General features: G+C 42.0%; 1 protein-coding gene across 1 annotated transcript in view; it reads left to right on the forward strand.

Annotated features, from left to right (window-relative positions):
* Nucleotides 1-18552, forward strand: part of IQGAP1 (IQ motif containing GTPase activating protein 1) — a 101172-nt gene that overhangs the window by 78287 nt on the left and 4333 nt on the right. Inside the window, exons 27-37 of the mRNA XM_057542890.1 lie at nt 2936-3076; nt 3169-3253; nt 4346-4578; nt 5177-5309; nt 6292-6394; nt 7113-7248; nt 7645-7732; nt 10769-10981; nt 12068-12234; nt 14152-14274; nt 18274-18382. Of these exons, the coding sequence (XP_057398873.1) occupies nt 2936-3076; nt 3169-3253; nt 4346-4578; nt 5177-5309; nt 6292-6394; nt 7113-7248; nt 7645-7732; nt 10769-10981; nt 12068-12234; nt 14152-14274; nt 18274-18382 (1531 nt within the window). The remainder of the gene's footprint in view (nt 1-2935; nt 3077-3168; nt 3254-4345; nt 4579-5176; nt 5310-6291; nt 6395-7112; nt 7249-7644; nt 7733-10768; nt 10982-12067; nt 12235-14151; nt 14275-18273; nt 18383-18552) is intronic.

An 18552-nucleotide genomic window follows, 5' to 3' on the forward strand; every position in this document is an offset into this window, starting at 1 on the left:
CCAGGAGAGTTCTCTGCCCGGGCGGTAGTTTTCACCACCAGTGTTACCACATCCAAAGCAAAAATGTGTCAGTAGAATATGGGAAATGTGGGGAAAATACAGTTCAGAGAGCCAAAATGTTTAAAATATTTTTATCCAGCTTGGGTGAGGACAGAGGGGGGTGAGGAATAGAGATATGAGCAGTTTAGTCTATGCTGGTTTTTTCCTTTTTGGTGTAGAGTAGGGTTAGATCATACATGAAGTTCTCTGGAGCTTTAGGGGAGTAGCTCTCCATATGATTGCTACTCAGAGTTTGATCTGTGGGCCAGTAACTGAAGATCATCAGTGTCGCTAAACACACTGTTTAGTTCAGCTGACATTTTTTTCCATAGCAAGACTTTCTCAATGAAGGAAGTATCCATTCTGAAGTTGATTACATTCTGGCTCAAGCTCCTTATCCTGTCTTGGACTGATTGGTAGAATGGTCCACATGTTGAATAATGCTGCTTTCCGCGTACCTGGACACCAGGCAAAGGGGGAGGTTACCCTGCATAGAGAACAGAATATTCTGCTCACTCCTACAAAGGACTTATCCCCTGTTGGGAATCGTGTGGGAACCAACCCTGATTTGGTTCTCTGCTTTGTGTCAGCCTGTCACCCAAGAGTCAGATCATTGCTGGGTGTGATGGAAAATCCATTTTTGTTTTGACCTGCACATCTGAGGCCCAAATCCTGGAATATGGTCAGCCAGCTGCAGTAGTTGACTGGGAAGGTTTGCCTGAAGCTCAGGGCATCCCTAGATGAGAGCCCCACGGACACTGGCTCAGGGGTACTAAGATACTTCCTCTGCCGGTCCATGAGTCGGTCATTTTTAGATCAAAATTCCAGTAGGTATTTCAAGATTTTTTTCTTGTAGGTGCCTATCAGAAACGTGTCTTATTTTGCTTTTCATAAAATGGAAATTGATTTTAACACATTTTTTTTAATATGGATAACTGGGAGGTGTAGTGGTATGTGGTGGGAGCCCATGCAGCATGTAAGCAGCACGGATCCTTGAGCTTCAGCTACGAAACTCATAGCAAACCGGGACGTTGTCCCTCTTGGTAGTGTTCACCTCTAAAATCTTAGAAATTTAATATTCTGTTCTCTGACTACACCCATTTAGTTTAACACTTTCATTCTCTTTGCTCATTGCTACCTTTTTTAAAATGTCGTATACGTATACAGTTATATTTTACTGATATAAAAGATGTAAAGTACATAACTTACAAAATATAAATGCCCTTATAAACTCAATACAGCTAATTGTTTCAGACAGAATGCTTTTGTTAATTTTGTTGAATCTTTGTGTTCATAGTCTACCAGTGTTTGTAATTCAGCCACCGTATGACGAATGGAGTTGTGTCCTTATTTGCTTGTATTAGTTTCCTATTGCTCCTGTGATAGTTTCCTATTGCTCCTGTGATGAATTACCACAAACTTGACGGCTTAAAACAACAGAAATTTATTTTCTCACAGTTTTGGAGGCCAGAAATCCGAAATTGGTATTAAAGGGGTGAAATCAGGGTGTCAGCAGGGCTGTGCTCCCTCCAGAGGCTCTAGTGGAAAATCCATTCCCTGCCTCTCCAGCTTCTGGTGGCTGTTGGCATTCCTGGCCTTGTGGCTGTATCACTCCAGTCTCTGCCCCACCCCCGTCGACACATTGCCTCCTCTTCTGTGTGCACCAAATCTCCCTCCGCCTCTCTCTTATTAGGACGCTTGTGATTGGATTTAGGCCACCAAGATAATCATTACTGCTTTTTGACCTCATTGAAAGTACCACACTGGGACCCCTGCAATTCATTTTTGTCTTTCAGCTCCCTCCTGTCCTTGTTTCCTTACTGATTAAGCCTAGGCCCAGTGTTCTAGCACATCTATTCTCTTGTCAGTTTCTTCTGACTCAGGGCCTTCTCCTGAATGATCTCGTCCGCTCCTCTGGCTTCAGTTCCTATATGTAACTGTTAGCTCCCTCACCAGTACCTAAAGGGTCACCATGTCCCATTGATTGTATCTCCTTAATATCTCTCAGATCTGTCTCCTTGGTCCCCACTGCTTGCATCCTTGTTCATGCCCTCATCATTTTTTTTGGGGGGGGGGCCATGCCGCGTGGCATGCAAGATCCTAGTTCCCCAACCAGGAATAGAACCCACGCCCCCTGCAGTGTAAGCGCAGTGTCCTAACCACCTGACCACCAGGGAAGTCCCATTCTCTCATCATTTCTTGATCAGGCTGTAGCACTAGTCTTCTAGCTCTTTCATCTGTGACTGTCCATCTTCAGTGGACCATTTCTCGTGGTGGATCAGAGCAATCCTCCTCAAAATTCAGATCTGTCTCTTAATGGCTCTCCCTGACTTCTAGGAAAGTCCAGACTTCTTAGCATCATATACAGGGCCCTCTATGATCTGGCCCCTGTTTACTTTTCCACCCTCATTTCTCCTTCCTCTTCCCTTTCTTTGCATTTGATCTTCCTTCCCAGAAGACCTTTCTTCTCCCTTTTTCCTGAGTTCATATGTCCCTTCCTTATGGAAGTCTTCCTTGATTCCTCCAGTCTGAATAGAAGCCTCTTCTCTGCGGCACTGTAGCACTTCTGGTCAGCTTCTTCTTTGTAGTGCAGTGTGTTTACAGATACTTATTTGTGTGTCTCTTCCACCAGACTGTGAGAGACTTGAGGAGCTTTCATGTCTCCAATACCTTTTATCCCAAGTGCCTGTCACAGTGCCTGGCACATAGTTCAAGGCACCCAATTCACAGTTGAAAACCTGAGCCCCAGTTCTGGCCCCACCATTTACCAGCTCTACGAGCACAACAAAATTACCTAGTCTCTCTGGGTCTTTCTGTTTATGAAAGACACAGTCTCACCTCAGGCTGTTCCTGGCTCTTGGTCTAACATACTTGGGGATAATTTCTGCTTTCCCAGCAAACTACCCTATGATGTGACCCCAGAGCAGGCTCTGGCTCATGAAGAAGTCAGGACACGGTTAGACAACTCCATCAGGAACATGCGGGCCGTGACGGACAAGTTCCTGTCAGCCATCATCAGCTCTGTGGACAAAATCCCGTGAGTGCTGTCAGCTGTGACCCCCTGTTGAGCCCAGAATTAGTGGCCTTCTGCTCCCCGGCCCTTCTCACTACGTTTTGTCCACCCCGCAGTTATGGGATGCGCTTCATTGCCAAAGTGCTGAAGGACTCGTTACATGAGAAGTTCCCTGATGCTGGTGAAGATGAGCTGCTGAAGGTAAGACTGAAAGCTGGCACATTCTTGCCCTACCAATAATAGCCCTTTGAGGAAAAAGTTTTAAGACTAGGCGTGACCTTAGACTTTCATTAAGGACCTTAACCTAGATTTTGTCAGTAGCTCGCCGTTGATTGTGAGATTTTGAAAGTGTTTGTAAATAGTAAATGCTACCTCATTTAGTTCCTATATAGTTCCTATGTTGTTTGAATGGCACACAGACCTCAAACAAGTAGAGATGGATTTTCCTGTCTTGAGATACATTTCTTTGAGTCCTATCTTTTCGCTGAAGAATTGCTCCCTCTGCTGGTGGCCAGGTGAATGGTAGCAAGCACAGTTGTTTCCACTAAGGCTGTTGCTGATAACTCTTTCTTACTCAGCTATACTCCCTCCTTTTTTTTTTCTTCTTCTTTTTTTTTTTAATCTGAACGCTTTTTTCTTCTCTCCTAGTTCTGTGCTTTCCTACAGTGAGGCCTCGATTCTAGACTTTCTGTTCAGGTGAATTAATTTTATTTTTTTCTGAATGAAACTCTAGGGGAAATGCTGTGACTGTCCTTGAATCCTTCTGTGGAAGAGATGTGTGTTGAGTGACTTTAATTTCAGAGGCATGAACTTGTGCACCTTTGAAGTCCGCAGCATGAGGATGATGGGGGTTGGACAGGTTATGCTCTGCTAATTAGGTCGTGTTCAAGGATTTATTTTAGCTATGTTCATTAGCTTCTTAAAATGAAAGCCCATCTACCTGAAAATGAAAAGTGCATGTGGTTGGCAGCAGCCTTATTTGCTGCCATGGTATGTGAACAAAGGATGCCCTAAAATGCTCAATAACAGACTTTAAGTCTATCATTTTTACCTTCTGAATCTGCTCTTTCATTGTCATGATTTTCAGTTCTGTTCTCATTTTCTTTTTTTCTGCATCCAGCCAAGGGATGTTTGGTCATTTTAGTTTCAGGCCTTGAGAGAAAGTATGTGTGTGTGTGTGTATAATTTTTTCTCATAGGACCATATTTTCTGGTTTTCTTTGCTAGCAAAGTCATTTATGGCTTACTTGGTGGAATGGTTTTTAACACCCATTTCTTTTTCCTCTGTTCCCAGATTATTGGTAACTTGCTTTACTATCGATACATGAATCCAGCCATTGTTGCTCCTGATGCCTTTGACATCATCGACCTGTCAGCAGGAGGCCAGCTTACCACAGACCAACGCCGAAATCTTGGCTCCATTGCAAAGATGCTTCAGCATGCAGCTTCCAATAAGATGTTTCTGGGAGATAATGCTCACTTAAGCATCATTAACGAATATCTTTCCCAGTCCTACCAGAAATTCAGGTAAGGGGAAAGGGACAAGGTACTTGAAAGATTCTGTGGGCGTGCTTCTAACTCTGAAGGTAAAGACAAGATTAAATACCACACCCAGCATTCCCTGGACTGCAGTGTTGTAGGGTATACATCTCATGTGCTCAGAGCTCCAGGCGATGATGAAGAGGATGTTTGAGGATGTTTAAAATGTATTCCTATAAAATAGACTGTACTTAACGTAAAAACAATGGTCTACGTTAGGCACATGTTACTTTGTAACCAGAGAAGAATTGGAGAGTGCTTTTAATATTTGTAAATTAAACATTCAGTTGCGAGTTCGAGTTCGGGACGTTGTCTTAGAAAGTTGGTTCTGCCAACAACGCAGGTGTTTGAGAACTGTTTTAAATTATGGTTGAGCAGTTCTCGTGGGTAGAACTAAAACGAAGTGGAAAGAGAACCAACGTCCCAAGGCTGTCAAGCACAACGAACGTGCAGCAGTTTCTCTAGAATTAACTGTCTTGACTGGCTTCTGTTTGAACTCACTGCCCCAGAGGTTTGTGGCATGTCCTTTGTCAACTTCTCACACATGTGTCACTTGTTGGGGCCTGGCTTCTGTGTTTATTTTCAGACGGTTTTTCCAAACTGCTTGTGATGTCCCAGAGCTTCAGGATAAATTTAATGTGGATGAGTACTCTGATTTAGTGACCCTCACCAAACCTGTGATCTACATTTCCATTGGTGAAATCATCAACACCCACACTGTAAGTATTTTTCTTTAATGATTTAATTTCATTGCTCTGTCTTAACTGCCTTCTCCGGCTGCTGCCTACTATCTCTGGAAGCCAGAGATCTCAGTTTGAGCTTACTGACATCACATCTGCCCTGTTGTTTATCTTCCTTTGCTTATTATTCTTAACTTTCTTGAAGTGATCCCCAGGCCACCTGCATCAGAATCATCTGGGCTAGTTATTAAAAATGAAGTTTCCTGAACCCCACCACAGGCCAGCTGAATCAGAATCCCCATGGCTGGGCTTCAGAATCTCCGTTGTGACCTCTGATATAGTGACTTGATAAAATACTGTTTTTACTGGTCCTTCTTTTTACCCTGGCCCTCTGTCTTACTTTTCTAACATGATCTAGAATACCAACTTTTTCCTCTATGTCACCTTTGAGTGATTTTCCCTTGGGTACTCCTTTTTTTCCTCCCCAAGGGGGAAAGGAAATAAAATGAAATTTCAGGGATTGTCATTTCTGACGACGTCACCTGGGGTAATAGCTTCTTAAGGCTTTGCCGAATACTCCTAAAATAATGATAATGTTGATCTGATGCACTTTTTTTCTGAATTAAAAGATATTATATATTGGAAACTTTAAGTAAAAGTATGAATGTGAGTCATTTGAACTGGTTGTAGGGAATATTGATGACTTGGATATTGAAGTCTGTGAGTTTCCTTGTTCTTTCTTATATAGGGTACATTTAAATCCTTTGTATCTGTAAGGTTGAGAGAGTACCAGTACTTCCTCTTCATATGTCGTAACATATGTCATTCATCATGGGCCAGTGTGTTGCTTTATATATCATATTGTTTATATGGGTTAGTTTGTTGAGGATTGGTTTTTCAGTTCTTTGAATATGGGAGTTTTGCTATCTAACCTCTTTTGTGCTGTTAGGCATTGTGGATGGGGATGGGGGCTAGTGGGTTGAGTGTGTGAATGGAATTGATCCCTGGATGTTGGATGCAGCTCCTGTTAGATCACCAGGACGCCATTGCCCCGGAGCACAACGATCCAATCCATGAGCTGCTGGATGACCTTGGCGATGTGCCCACCATCGAATCCCTAATAGGTAAAGTTCTGACTTAACTGCCCAGAAGCTGAGAGGGGAGCTTGGCAGGAGTGCTGTAATTGTCACCTCCTCTGTTTCTACACTGTTCAAGCTCTGAATACACATCAGGGAAGAAAACAGATGTGATCCCTGTCTGTTAGGAACTGAAGTCCAGTGGAAGAGATCATTTTAAATGCATAGATACATATAATCATGTAACTAGAAATTTATAAGTCCCATAAAGGAAATGAACAGGGTTTTTTTTTTTTTTTTTGATATTTATTTATTTATTTGGTTGCACTGGGTCTTAGTTGTGGCAGGCAGGCTCCTTAGTTGCAGCAGGCGGGCTCCTCAGTTGTGGCATGCGAATTCTCAGTTGCAGCATGCATGTGGGATCTAGTTCCCTGACCAGGGATCGAACCTGGGCCCCCTGCATTGGGAGCGTGGAACGTCAACCACTGCGCCACCAGGGAAGTCCCTGAACAGAGTATTTTGAGAGAGAAATGTTACAGTGTTGAAATGATTTCTCAAACATTTGTTATTTTGTTATGGATCCTTTACCTTTATCATTTGGCATAATATTTTATTTCTCAGTAAAATGTGTCCTCACCACAGTGTACATATAGGCTTATTCAACTACCTTCTTAAACTTGCATTATCTTTTACTTGAATTATTATCTGCTCTCCAATGTCTCCTCTGTTTACGATATTGATTCTTTCTACCCTCCCAAAACTTTAGGAGAAGGCTCTGGCAATTTTAATGACCCAAATAAGGAGGCACTGGCTAAGACAGAAGTGTCTCTCACACTGACCAACAAGTTTGATGTGCCTGGAGATGAGAATGCAGAAATGGACGCTCGGACCATCTTACTGAAGTGAGTATTGGAAGGAGGAGGAACGGAGTAAATGTAACCCAGTGATCCCTTCTATCCCTTGGTCTTGGTGAATGAGTCCTCTTGTTCATCCCTAAAATGATCATCTCAGCCATTTAAACCTCATACATTTCCAGTCACCTCATGTATTATACTTGACACAGGGCTTACTTGCCTTATTTGCTAATAAGATGCTAAAATGAATTTGTATTTTGGAAATCCTAACCTTGGTACCCACTCTGTCATAGCTGTGTAAGTAAGCCTAGGACTTTGCGTACCTTGCATTAGGGCTGCCCAGTGGGACTCTGTGAGGTAGTGTTTGCTCTGCTCCTGTTGAGGTCCATTCGAAGGAAGTAGGACACCTGCTAATGTTTAAATGCTTCCCACATATCCTTTTAGCACAAAACGTTTGATTGTGGATGTCATCCGGTTCCAGCCGGGAGAGACCTTGACTGAAATCCTAGAAACACCAGCCGCCAGTGAACAGGTAAAGTTTGGGGGTTTACCATGTACCACAGTAAGATGCATAGGTGCTCCTGTGATAGGCACATGACAGGGCTGAGGAGGTGGGACATAGGTGGCAAGAGGTGGTCACTGGAAGGTGGGCCTGGATGTGGTGGCGTTTAGGGCTTATTGAGAAAGTTGTTGGTTCCTAAATCCCGAGGTGGTTGTTTCTAGGGCACAAAGCTCACTGGCACTTACATGCAGTCTGTGTTGTGTGCTTTAATGTAACCTGAGGCAGAATCAGTGAGTCTGCCCAGTAATTTATTGAATACTGTATAGTTAGAATTTTGTTAAGTGCCTTGGTAGATAGGAGAAAAGAATAGAATGTGGCTCCTAAGTTCCGTGAACTTAACTGGAGACGTGTGACGTATGTCCCTGAAACAATTAGAAAACCATTGAAAATTTGCTGTGGTTTTGGCCCTAAAAATGCTAGAAATTAAAGCAAGAGGCCAGTGAGGAGCAAAGCATCAGGGAGGTATGGGACTTGAACCAAGCTTACAAAGAACATGCATGTACCACAAGAGGGATGTTCTAGACAGGGGAGTCCCCGTGAACAGAGGCACAAGGGAGGGCAGAGCATGATGTGACCAGACCTACATATCTAGAATGAAGGTGTGGGTGAGGGTGAGTAGTGAGAAATTAAACGTGAGGACAAATTATGTAGAACCCAAAACTTAGGAATTTGGCACCAGAGAGATAGGAGTAAATGGCCTTTGTAACCTTTGGGACCATTTGATATTGATTAATTTTGCAGTGCTGTCAGAGCAGATGGTAGTTGAGTCATCTGTGTGTGTGATAGGGTTCCAGGTCCAATTGGGTGAGGGGTGGCACGGCAGTGGGGAGGGACGGATGGGTCATGTTTAAGGCTCCTGTTTCATGTTTATAAAATGAGAAAAGTAAGTCAAGTCATTCGTTTTCAGTTTTTTGAGCATGGGAATCCTTTTCATTAAGTAACAAGGTATTTGAAAGCCCAACATATAAAAGAGATAAAATTGGAGCTACTCTGGCAGCACCAGGGATGGGCCCTTGGAAGCCCACCCTCCAGGACTCGTGGCATCCCTGGGAAGCCCTTAAGGCTGCACGGAGGACTATTTGAAAACCAGTTTTAAATGAATTGTCAGCTTTTAGATGCTATGACTAATTACTCATTAGATGTGTGTGAGGGGCAGGAAAAGAGGCATAACCAGTAACTGCAACTGGTTTAACTTGGAAGGAAATTTGAAGTAGGGAAGAAGGAACTGGTCTTTACTGAGAACCTGCTATTAGTTTGGTGCTTTCACCTGTGTTCTTTCCTGTAATCCTTGCACTATCCCTATGAGGTGAGTCTTTGCATCCTCCTTTCACAGATGACAAAACTAAGACCCCTAGAGGTTAAATAACTTGCCCAAGATCATTCACTTGTAGTGGCAGAACCAAACTTGAATCGGGTTCTGTCTGACTCCAGTTTATGCTCTTTGCATTATCTGATGAAGAGTAGTTTTGACATTAGAAGAAAAGGGAATATTGGGAAAGGAATTGCTCCAGTTCGGGAAAAATTACAAGTCTGAACTACAAACCTTTCCAAATGTAAACATCCCCAGTACAAACAGTTCAAAATATGGTACCAGAGCCTTAGCCATATGCTGGGATCTATCAGCATAGAGGTGATCGTTGAAGTTTTGAGAGAGAACACTTACAAAGAAATGACCATGGGCCACTTGGAGGTACCAGCCCATGCTTAGGGCAAGGAAAAAGTGTGCAGAAAATGATCAAGGCAACAACTAAGAAAAGGCACTGGATTGGGGATGGGCAGAATGGTAACGAGAATTGGTGGTGAGAGAAGCCAGACTGCGAGGAAAGTGCTGAAAGAATGCAACAGCAAGTGTGGATCGTTTGTTGGGTGGGAACGTAACAGACAAATGTTGGTTGGTGACTAGGAGAGAGATCAGATATGAGAAGGGTCTCTTTACTGGCGTTTGCAGCATGTTTGAAAGCAGAGGGAAGGCTTGAGTGTGATTCAGCTGGGACGAGGTAGCAAAAAGGATTAGCAAGGGGCTTCCCTGGTGGCACAGTGGTTGAGAATCCGCCTGCCAATGCAGGGGGCACGGGTTCGAGCCCTGGTCTGGGAAGATCCCACATGCCACGGAGCAACTGGGCCCGTGAGCCACAATTACTGAGCCTGCACGTCTGGAGCCTGTGCTCCGCAACAAGAGAGGCCGCGATAGTGAGTGGCCCCCGCACCGTGATGAAGAGTGGCCCCCGCTTGCCACAACTAGAGAAAGCCCTCGCACAGAAACGAAGACCCAATACACCCATAAATAAATAAATAAATAAATTAAAAAAAAAAAAAAGGATTAGCAAGAATTTACTGACCACTGGTGTTGCATTGGTGTGGTTATAACGTTCATCAAGCCGGGTTTCAAATAAAATTAAATGATTTCCATGTCCCCTGTGTGACAGGGAAGAAACGAGGGGTTTTGTACCCAGTGGAGTCCAATCTCCTGTCCAGGAAAGAAGCCCTAAAAAGCCAACATCTGACTTCATAGATGTTTCTCTTCTAGATGAAAAGAGAGCTGCCTCTGCTTCATGCAGTTTCTTTGTCAGTTGTCGGGGGTGGGGGTAAGTTTGTTCCCCTCTATTTCCGGAATAGAGTTGTTTGTTGTTGGGTTTTTTAAAAAAATATTTATTTGCTTGCTTGCTTGCGCCGGGTCTTAGTTGTGGCAGGCGGGCTCCTTAGTTGTGGCTTACAGGCTCCTTAGTTGTAGCACGCAGGCTCCTTTGCTGCATGCATAAACTGGAGTCAGACAGTTGTGGCATGTGAACTCCTAGTTGCAGCATGCACGTGGGGTCTAGTTCCCTGACCAGGGATCGAACCCAGGCCCCCTGCATTGGGAGCGCAGCATCTTAACTGCATTGGGAGCGCAGCGTCTTAACCACTGCACCACCAGGGAAGTCCCCCAGAATAGAGTTTGAGAGCTTTATAAATTCAGGTGTGGTTCAGTGTGGAGACCTTGCCACGAACTTCTTTTTCTTACTGTAGGAAGCAGAACACCAGAGGGCCATGCAGAGACGTGCTATCCGTGATGCCAAAACTCCTGACAAGATGAAAAAGTCAAAATCTGCAAAGGAAGACAGCAACCTCACTCTTCAGGAGAAGAAGGAGAAGATCCAGTCAGGCTTGAAGAAGCTAACAGAGCTTGGCACCGTGGACCCAAAGAACAGATACCAGGAACTGATCAACGACATTGCCAGGGTATGGCATTTGGGGGACAGTGATGGCCTGGCCACGTTTAAAGCTGTCTCAGAGGCTTGTGAGGAGACAGTAGCTGTTCCGGTAACAACATACCTTCAGGAGAGGAGATTAGAGTCCTCTCCTCTGGGGAGTCGTTTCTGACTCTTCCAACATGAGGTCCTAGCCTGCCCTTTGATGGCTTATTCCATGGCCTAAATTAGTAGGGAGAAGACCTTAATTAGAGCTTCCTATGTCTCAGTTTGTCTTTGGCCTTAAAGAATTTTTCCAGATCTTTTTAATGATTACTGTGAAATATAAATTGACCTCAAGTTGATCATCAAGTCCTTGATTTGTGTGAATCTTCTCAAGCAAGGGGCTCTGGCGCAGGCTGAGAAGTTTAGGCATTCTCTGCTGTCGCCCTAAGATCACACCATGCACAACTGGAAGCTTGGTAATTGTTATATTAAAGTTATCTTTTTCTCCCTCTCCTGACAACATATTTAAGAGGTTTAAACCAGCTTTGCAAGTCGATTCTGAGAATGTGGAGGTCTGTAAAAGTAATACATTTCCCTGCCTCATTAAATAGAAATGGGGAAAAAATTGATGAGATCTGAATTTCTTTGTTAAGTTTTGAACATAAAATTGCTAACTTTTTTAGAGTCCACATATAAGCAATATCATATGATGTTTGCCTTTCTATGTCTGACTTACTTCACTTAGTATGATGGTCTCTAGGCCCATCCATGTTGCTGCAGGTGGCATTATTTCGTTCTTTTTTATGGGTGAGTGGTGTTCCATTGTATATATGTGCCACATCTTCTTTATCCATTCCTCTGTTGATGGACATCTGGGTTGCTTCCATGTCCTGTCTATTGTAGATGGTGCTGCAGTGAACATTGGGGTGCATGTGTCTTTTTGAATTATGGTTTTCACCAGATATATGGGCAAAAATCTTTAAAAAATTTCGAGATGAGTAAGAAAAAAAGAACTGCTGTCTGTTAAAAATGTGTGGTCAAGCAAGGCAAAGTTAAGCACTGTTGGGTTCTAGTGTTAATGATTCAAGAAGCACATGATATTATTTTTGTAATTTTAATAATTATGTCTCAGGATATTCGGAATCAGCGGAGATACCGACAGAGGAGGAAGGCTGAACTGGTGAAACTGCAGCAGACGTACGCTGCTCTGAACTCTAAGGCCACCTTTTATGGAGAGCAGGTGGACTACTATAAAAGCTACATCAAAACCTGCTTGGATAACTTAGCCAGCAAGGGCAAGTGAGTACTTTTTTTTTTGAAGAATCAATGTCAGGGGAAAAAGAAGTAGCGGCAACTGAAGTCACATAGGAAAATTTTACTTACAACACACTGGATCTATTTATTGCAATAGTCCTTTATTTGTCTTCTAATCGTTTGTGTAATTTCCTAGTTCCATTTGTTATGGTATGATGTAAATAAATAATGTGTGGAGGATTTCAAGGATGCCTATTTCTAAGCATCCTGCGTTCCAAAATATCTTCTTGGCCCTAGAAATTAAAGAATCTTGGAAAGGGATCATTTAGTGGCCCCCAAACCAGGTTGTGCCTCAAAAATCACTTAAGGAACATCATAAACAATTAGATTCCCTGGCCTCTACACCTCCTGGACACAGGCTTCCAGACCATGATTTTTTTTCAGCTGCCAAGGAAGATCTGATGCAGCCTCCTTGTTGCTGGCCACAAACCATTCAACCTGCCCATTTTATAGGGAGGGAAATTGAAAATCCAGAAAGGTGAAGTGATTAAGCACAGGTTCTGCTTATTAGAAGAGTTAGTTTATTATTTACTCCAGACTTTTCATTTTGAGAATTTTCAAACCCCAGAAAGTTTCAGTGAATAGAACAATAAACACCCATATACCTTTCACCTAGATTCACCTGTATTTAACATTTTGCCACATCAGCTTGCCCTCTCTATAGCTTGCTTACTCTTCTGTCTGTGCTTTTCCTCTCCCTCCCTGAAGGCTTCATGGAGTGAGGCAGGGCTGTTGTGGTGAAAATCAGGTCCACCTAACCCAGCTTGCAGAGTTGGTGCCTGTGTCCTTTTGAAATGTCCCCATCATTCTTTGAGCACTTCTTGACTTTGTGGCACAAGATGTCTCTGGTTCAATTTGTACTTTTCCCTCCCCAGGCTTGGAATTAGCTATTTCTCCAAGCATCCCTGGTTCCTTTTAGTGAAGAATGGTATTTAGAAACCAAAATTTAGGCACCGGATGTGCTCAGTGCCACAGAATCATTTTTGTTTCAGGCCTTCTAAGCAGACAGAGCTAGGTTCTCGTTTCTTTTTTAATGGCTGCATGGTATTCCATTGTATAGATAAAGATAACTGCTTAATCAATTCTCCATTAATAGACATTTACATTGTTTCCAGTTATTATAAAAAGTTCTGCCACAAATAACCTCCTGTACATAAGTCATTTTGCAAATGTAGGCATGTTTTTGAAGATAAATTTCTAGAAATGTAATTGCTGGGTTAAGATTTTTGTGCAGTTTGTGATTTTGATAGATATTTCAGTTGCCAGCCATAGGGATTATTACCTTTTACACAACTACCAGCTTTTCTGCCCCAGTTCTTGAGACCCTTCCTTTGAGAGTCCCAGATACCATTCTCATTCATCTGTATTCTTCCCTTGCTTACTCTTCTTACCGTTTCTCGCCTTGATTATCCCAACAGCCTTCTGACATCTGTTTCTTTTTCCTTGCTCCCATTCCTCTGTAATTGCTATGCTGGCTTAAATGCTTTTAAAAATTTCGTATTCTAAAATATTTTTATTTTTTCTCTGCACAGCCAAGGGGCTTAGAGTGACTCCCTTGGGATTCAGTACTGTTCCCTCAGGTTGGCCTTAGAAGCCCTCACACTTACTTTAGGTGCTTAGGTTCTGAGAGGGACATAGAAGGATTCAGACACTGTCAAATTCATCGTGTGTTCTCAAATGTATAATTTAAATCAAAGACAAAAGCAATTTAGTAATGTTTCCCTGTTTTGCAGAGATATTGCTTAGGCAAATCCTAGCATTTATTTGCCTATTTTAGAATTGATTTATTACTTAACGCTTGTGTATGGGAAGTTTGTTTTCTGACCTCATATCCTTGAGTTACTAACAAAGATTCATAGTAGATAGCTACCTATAGAAAGTGACATAATGTGATTTTTACAGGGTCTCCAAAAAGCCTAGGGAAATGAAAGGAAAGAAAAGCAAAAAGATTTCTCTAAAATACACAGCAGCAAGACTACATGAAAAAGGAGTTCTTCTGGAAATTGAGGACCTGCAAGTGAATCAGTGAGTATTTGCTTTTTAACTTTGTTTTATATATTGATTTTTTTTATTTCTGCATTTGTCATATCTTTTTCTTATTGACTTTATTTCTCTTATCTGGATAATTATTTTTACATTTTATGTGTGTTTATAATTGATTAATTAAATAAGTAATTAATTAATTATGTGCAGAATTTGGCCTAATACTCAGAGTTAATTTGCCTGTCATAGAAGGGAGGTATTTCTTTTCCTTGTTTGTGGAACATTTGTTTCAGGACATCCTACTTTTCCTCTTTAAAGCAGGAAGCCATTCCTTCCATTTTTTTTTTTTTCTGTGTCCGAACCAAGGATAAGTAAAGAATAACAAGAAGAGGAGTGTACTTTATTCCACCTGAGGCATGAACCAGGGGCTTACCCTCATCTTCTTTTCTGGGAACCACCAGCTTGCTTTACATGTGGTTCATGAACCTGACCTGACCTGACCATCCTCCCTCAGGTGCTGACCCAGCTGCCATTAACAAGCATTTATTGAGTACCTGCTCAGTTAACCCTGTGATCTCAGGCAGCTGAGCTTTCTGTTACTGTGTCTGTTTTTTTTTTTTAATTTTGCTTAAAAAAACTTTTATGTTTTTCTGATTGTAAAATAATATGTATTCACTGTTGAACTTTGAAAATGTGGTAAAGCATAAAGAAGAAGAAAAAGCACCTATAATCCAACAAGCCAAAGATAGCCACTGAAATCATTTTAGTATATTTTCTTCTGTGCCTCTATTCACATAAAGATTATCTATGATTACTTACTTACCTTCCTACTTTTTTTTTTAACATAAATTGGGATGATACTGTTTATAGTCATGTATCCAGCTTTTTGCTCATAACATTGTGAGCATTTTTCACATAGTTTGAAAGTATCCTTTTTAATGACCACATAATATTCCATATTGTAGTTTTAATTTAACCATTTACCTATTGTAGAACATTTTAAGTTGATTTTACTTTTTACATTATTACACATGTGATAATACCTTTATATGTAAATCTTTGATTCTACCTCAGATTATTATTTTTTTGTATGATAGATGCCTAAAAATGTAATTTTTGGTCAGAGTATAAAAATATTTATTTATTGTAAAAAACACAAAACATAAAATTTACCATCTTAACTATTTTTTAAGTGTACAGTTCAGTAGTGTTAAATATATTCACATTGTTGTGTAATCCAGAACCTTTTCATCTTACAAAACTGAAACTATACCCATTAAATAACAACTCCCCATTTCCCCTTCCCCCCAGCCCTGGGCAACCAGCATTCTCCTCTCTGTTTCTATGAATTTGACTCCCTAGGTGCCTCATATAAGTGGGATCATACAATACTTGTCTTTTTGTGTCTGGCTTACTGCACTTAGCATGATGTCCTCAGGGTTCATGCATATTGTAACCTGTGACAGATTTCCTTCCTTTTCAAGGCTGAATAGTTTTCCACTGTGTACATGTACTACATTTTGCTTATTCATTCATCCACTGATGGACATTTGGGTTCCTTCCACTTTTTGCTATTATGAATAATGTTACAATGAACATGGAAGTGTAAATATCTCTTTGAGACCCTGCTTTCAATTCTTTCTCATGTATACCCAGAAGTGGGATTGCTGGATCATATGATAACTCTATTTTTAATTTTTTTAGGAACTGCCATACTGTTTTCCATAGCAGTTGAAAAAAATTTTTAATTCATATATATTGCAAAGTATTTTCTAGCAGTGTCTAAAATGTGTATGAAAGTGCTTACCTCACTACTTCTTTGCCATCATTGAGTAATAAAACAGTTTTGGATATTTTTGAATTAATAGATAAAAAGGTAGCATTTTAAAATTTTGCACTTTTTAGAATTCTGGTTGAGTTTTTTAGTGTGTGTTTACTTGTTTTTTAATATTTATTTATTTTATTTATTTTTGGCTGTGTTGGGTTTAGTTGCAGCACGCGGGATCTTTCGTTGCGGTGCGAGGGCTTCTCTCTAGTTGCGGCGTGGGGACTTCTCTCTAGTGGTGGCATGCTGGTTTTCTTTCCCTAGTTGTGGAGCAGGGGCTCTAGAGCGCGTGGGCTCTGTAGTTTGAGGCGTGCGGGCTTGGTTGCCCTGCAGCATGTGGGATCTTAGTTCCCCGACCAGGGATCGAATCCGCTGCATTGGAAGGTGGATTCTTTACCACTGGACCACCAGGGAAGTCCCTGTGTGTGTGTGTTTAAACAGGGCATATTATCTATGTTTTCTCTGATCATTTTTTCAATTGGGGACCTTGGTCTTTTGGGTTTTTTTTTTTTTAGTTGACCACTTTACGCCATTTTTCAAATCTGTTTTATAATTTATTATCTCCTCCCTTCTTTTTTGTCATTATTTGCCACTACTGTTCAAGTGACTGCCGTTATTTGACTCTTCTTTTTAATTTGCTACCATGGGCTTAGGAAACAGATGACAAACCAAACCAGTTAAAATAAAATTATTTATCACATAAAATAAATATCTTTATAAAGGGTCTCCTATTGAGTAAAATGCATGTGCTTTAGTACATGGATTTTGTAACCTCTCGTTTAGCTTCTTAGTGGCCCTCTTGCATCCTTCATGGTTCTCAGCTCTGTTCACAATAGATCAGTTTGCTCTGTAGTTGAGTTCTGGAAATCTGGGGTGACACACTTTGATCACCTGGGGAACAGCATACTCCCACCTTCTGGTGCATTAAAACTTCTGGGCATGTAAGGTGTCCAGAGTGAGTGATACCCTAAATATTTTCAGTGATAGCAGTTTATATTTGGTGGTACTCTGTATGTTTATATCTGTAGCACCTACTCCTTCCAGAAAACCTCCTCTCTTGGTTCTTTTCTTTCTGACCATCCCACTCCACCCACCCCCGCCCCCGCCTTTTGTTTACTTACCTCTTCCAGTCCTCAGACACGCATGGATTCAAACATGCATCTTTTCCTCCTCCTTCTAGCCCAATTTCCTCTTTATTTTTTTTTTATTTTTTTATTTTTTTATTTATTTACGACTGCATTGGGTCTTCGTTTCTGTGCGAGGGCTTTCTCTTGTTGTGGCAAGTGGGGGCCACTCTTCATCGCGGTGCGCGGGCCTCTCACTATTGCGGCCTCTCTTGTTGCGGAGCACAGGCTCCAGGCGCACAGGCTCAGCAATTGTGGCTCACGGGCCCAGCCGCTCCGCGGCATGTGGGATCTTCCCAGACCAGGGCTCGAACCTGTGTCCCCTGCATTGGCAGGCAGATTCTCAACCACTGCGCCACCAGGGAAGCCCTATTTTTTTTTTAACATTTTACTTGCAGAACATAATTAGTTCTCTCTTATTTATTTATTTATTTATTTACTTTTGTTTTGTTTTGTTTTGGCTGCGTTGGGTCTTTGTTGCTGCGCACGCGGGCTTTCTCTAGTTGTGGCGAGCCAGGGCTACTCTTCATTGCAGTGCGTGGCTTCTCATTGCAGTGGCTTCTCGTTGAGGAGCACGGGCTCTAGGTGAGCGGGCTTCAGTAGTTGTGGCACGCAGGCTCAGTAGTTGTGGCGCATGGGCTTAGTCGCTCCACAACATGTGGGATCTTCCCGGACCAGGGCTCGAACCCGTGTCCCCTGCAAGCGGATTCTTAACCACTGCACCACCAGGGAAGCCCCCAATTTCCTCTTGATTCTCCTTTTATCATTAGGTTACAGCAGTGGCCACATGGAAGGCCAAGAGAATTCTTGACATCATTCCTTCAGAGGCCATTTGTGGCCTTCCTCAATGGTTCCTCTTCCAGTAGAAAGCAAGTGCTGCCAGGAGAGGCTGCCACCCTTCTCTCCAGATCCCAAAGTAGATGGTACTTAGAGTAGCAATCCCACGCTGCTTCACCTGCAGGAGTACTTTGCACCTTTATTTTGTATGCTTTTTCACTCTTGAAGACTTTGTTCATCTCCTTTCTGCGTTTCACAGAATATTTTTACATGAGAACACGGAAATCATACCCTTACGATGTTGTGTTTCAACAGGTTTAAAAATGTTATCTTTGAAATCAGTCCAACAGAAGAAGTTGGAGACTTTGAAGTGAAAGCCAAATTCATGGGAGTTCAAATGGAGACGTTTATGTTACATTATCAGGTGGGTTTGCACCAGGTAAAACCGAAAGCTCTGGGTGTGAGGTAGTTGTGTTCTTGTCAAGGTAGGAGAATGGATGTAAAGGAGACCCATGTGGGGAAAGCTGCCCACAGTCAGCAGTGAGTGAGCTGAGGAGTTTTGTGTGTCTGATTTGGGCGGCACAGGCTGGAGAG

Source organism: Balaenoptera acutorostrata, chromosome 3 (assembly GCF_949987535.1).
Source record: "Balaenoptera acutorostrata chromosome 3, mBalAcu1.1, whole genome shotgun sequence".
Classification (NCBI taxonomy): domain Eukaryota; kingdom Metazoa; phylum Chordata; class Mammalia; order Artiodactyla; family Balaenopteridae; genus Balaenoptera; species Balaenoptera acutorostrata.